Source organism: Egretta garzetta, unplaced genomic scaffold (genome assembly GCF_000687185.1).
Source record: "Egretta garzetta isolate BGI_Z169 unplaced genomic scaffold, ASM68718v1 scaffold365, whole genome shotgun sequence".
In the NCBI taxonomy this organism is placed as follows: domain Eukaryota; kingdom Metazoa; phylum Chordata; class Aves; order Pelecaniformes; family Ardeidae; genus Egretta; species Egretta garzetta.
This window is the reverse complement of record NW_009259602.1, coordinates 1086936-1089948: the sequence shown is the minus strand read 5'-3', so window position 1 is coordinate 1089948 and position 3013 is coordinate 1086936. Positions and strand designations below refer to the sequence as shown.

At 61.1% G+C, this 3013-nt stretch overlaps 1 protein-coding gene across 1 annotated transcript in view; it reads right to left on the bottom strand.

Annotated features, from left to right (window-relative positions):
- Positions 1–2949, bottom strand: part of ABCG4 (ATP binding cassette subfamily G member 4) — a 7906-nt gene extending 4957 nt beyond the window's left edge. Inside the window, exons 1-2 of the mRNA XM_009638419.2 lie at positions 2721–2949; positions 119–236 (exon numbers count right to left, since the gene is read on the bottom strand). Coding sequence (XP_009636714.1) covers positions 119–236; positions 2721–2949 — 347 coding nt within the window. The remainder of the gene's footprint in view (positions 1–118; positions 237–2720) is intronic.
- Positions 2950–3013: the final 64 nt, after the last annotated feature.

Genomic DNA, 3013 nt, shown 5'->3' with positions numbered 1-3013 from the left:
CTCTCCCCCATCCCACTGAGGGAGGGGGGACTGAGCGAGCGGCTGCGTGGTGCTGAGTTGCCAGCCGGGTTAAACCACGACACACCCCCCAGACCCGCTGGCTTCCCCCCAGCCTCACCTGTAGCCAGCCAGGATGTTCATGAGCGTGGACTTCCCAGCACCCGAGGGCCCCATGATCCCAATGAGCTCCCGCTGGCAGAACTTCCCGGACAGGCATTTGAGGAGAGTCTTGTACCCTGAAGGGAGAGCAGCATGGGTTCAGCTTTCAAGAGCAGCAGCACTACAAGAACCACGATGCCATCCCAGCACCTGGGGGACCTCGGGACCTCCATATATCGTGTCAGGGGCTGCATGTGCCTGGAGACTGACTCCACCAGCATCACCAGGGCTGTAGCCACAGCAGTTGTCATTTCCAGCACCATCCCTGAGCCTGGTCCTTGGCTGGCCCCACCAATTTCCAGCACTGAAGAGCCACACGCCCTGGATCACAGCAAAGACCATGGAAATCCCTGGGTCAGGGCACATAGCTGCTAAGGAAGATTACCAGGCTGTGACATTGGTCCTAGGCACATTGTCAGATCCTGGTCCCTAGGGCCAGTGGAGAGGGGCAGCAAGAAGCAGGGTAGCATGGGGCAGGCAGAGTCCCCAAGCCTGCTGGATGCCTGGCTGTTGCCTTCATTGGCATTCATGCTCTGATACCCAGCAGCAGCACTGCTAATCAGACCTGGAATTATCTCTGCTTTAAACGCAGCTGATTAGCATTTTCTGGCAGAAGGAACATGATGTGTTGGGAGTAGGGAACAGGCACAGCCTCAGGCTCTCAGGAGCTGCCCCCAAAACACAGCCCTGGCAGGAGAGCAATGGTATACAGGGTGCTAGGACCATGCTGAACCATAGACCGGGTCTGAGCATCTCCCTGCTGGAAATATGCCTGCCCCCCACATGCCCCATGGTTGCAGCTGGTGCTAGGCAAGGGCAACATGTCCATCTCCTGTCCACAGGCTGGGGCAAGCCTCAGGACCAGACCAGCTTACGGTCCTACTACCACACTAGGGGGGCAGCCCCTCTGGCTTGTCCATCCCCAGGACAGGAGATCTGGCACCACAAGCTCCCAATTCCTCCTCTGCACCCTTCAGAGTCCGGCATCCTGCATCCAGAAGTGGGCCCCACTGGCAGAGGGGCAGCGAGGGCTGGGAGGGAAGGGCAGGGGGCTGTGCATGACGACAGCAGAGCGAGCATGCCCAGCAGCCCCCCCGGCGCATCCCGGCACCACGCACATGGCTCCGGCACCGCGCATGCTGCTCACGTCGGCGCCACTGCAGCTTGCGCAGCGGTTACTTGCGTTCATTGACTGCCAGTAACCTCCTGCTTCAGCAGAGGGGGGTGGCTCGGCCGGACCCTGGGGGCTGTGGCCAAAGGCACCGGGAGCTCCCTGCCAGCTCCTCCACCTGCACCTGGCCTGGGGGAGAGGAGAGTCTCTCCCACTGCCCCCCCGGGGTCTCAGCACCCCTAGACATGCATGCTCCTCTCCGGTCCAGCTGCCCAAGCCTTTCCCCCTTCCCTCCCTGCAGGGCACTGGACCACTGACAAGCAGCCGGTCCCCAGGACTCCTGGGTGCTACAGCACACTCTGCCCTGTGAAGCCCATGGTTGTATTGTGGCTTCTCAGCATCCCAGACAAACAGGCGGACCTCGTGCTGGGGGATGTCAGGGCTGGTCCCGCGGTCTTTCAGTTTCCCTAGCTGCAGAGCGTGGTTGGGGATAGGGTCAGAGGCCTCATCCGGCACTGCTGGCTGGCAGGGCACCCTGCTGTGCAGCCCTGCGCCCTCAGTCTGCTCACCCCAGGCCCCCACACATCCCTGCCTGCCTTCAGCTTCTGCAGATCAGCTCCCCCTCCATCTCATGGGGCTGCCTGATTGGCATCCCATTAACTGAGAGAGCTAATTAAAGCAAACTACCACCTCCCAGCCACCATCTGCCTCCCCTCTCCCCTCCCCAAGCTCTCGGCCAAAGTCACACACAGGAAAGGGGACTGTGGCCTCAGCTGCACAGGGAGCCTCTGGAGAGGAAATCCCCTGCAAATCACACATATTCTCCTTGCCAGGCGCTGAGCTGGGGCACCCCTTGGAGTCTCCTGCTGTTGGCACGTCACACACAGCCATCATACCCCAATGCTGGGGAAACTAATCCATCCTGGCCTCCCCTGAACCAGGAGATCTGCCCCATCTCCCCCATGCAGCCCTGGCTAGAGGTTTCCCTGGGATGCGATCTGCTTTCCTCCAGCACTGCACAGCAGAGGTGCACAGCAACTGCTGCAGGACACGAGCCTGCCCCCCACCTATGGGTGCCCAGCAAGGACAGCCAGCCACAGAATGGCTGCAAACAGCACCTGGCACTCAGACAGACCACAGGGCCGGACAGCCCGACCACCCAGCCAGCACCCGCGGCCACAAGGGACAGCAGGGCGAGCGCAGGGTGAGCAGCTCTAGCATCTCCCGCTGTGGCTCCCTGTGTGCAGCCCTGCTGCCACGCGCTGAGGCAAGCTTCCGCCGGCAGGCAGAGGCTGGGGCTGCCTGGAGCAGGAATTGACAGAGAAGCAATGAATCCAGCACAGAGGGAGATGCTGGAGACCTGGGTGAAATCAAGGCATAGAGAATGGGAGAGGGGTGCAATAGCCCTGCAGGTCTCCTCCCCTGCCCTTCCCCAGCCAGCAGCTCCTACCTCTCTTCCTCCACCAGGAGCCTTCCCGCACAGAGTAGGACAGGTCAATGAACTCAATGTTGACAGCCGAGCGCTTTGGGAGGTGGGAAAACCTCTGGGCCTCTGTGATGTGGTTCTCCACCTTCTTCAAGTGGGTGGTGAGGAGCGGGGCATCTGGGGGGCTGGCATGGCACACCGTGTCCTCAAGGGCAATGGAGACACACGCGGGATCCATACCCTTCTCTGCCATCCTGCTGCTCTGTAGAAAAAGCACAGGGATCAACTCACAGCGGGCCAGGGACCAGCCCACAACA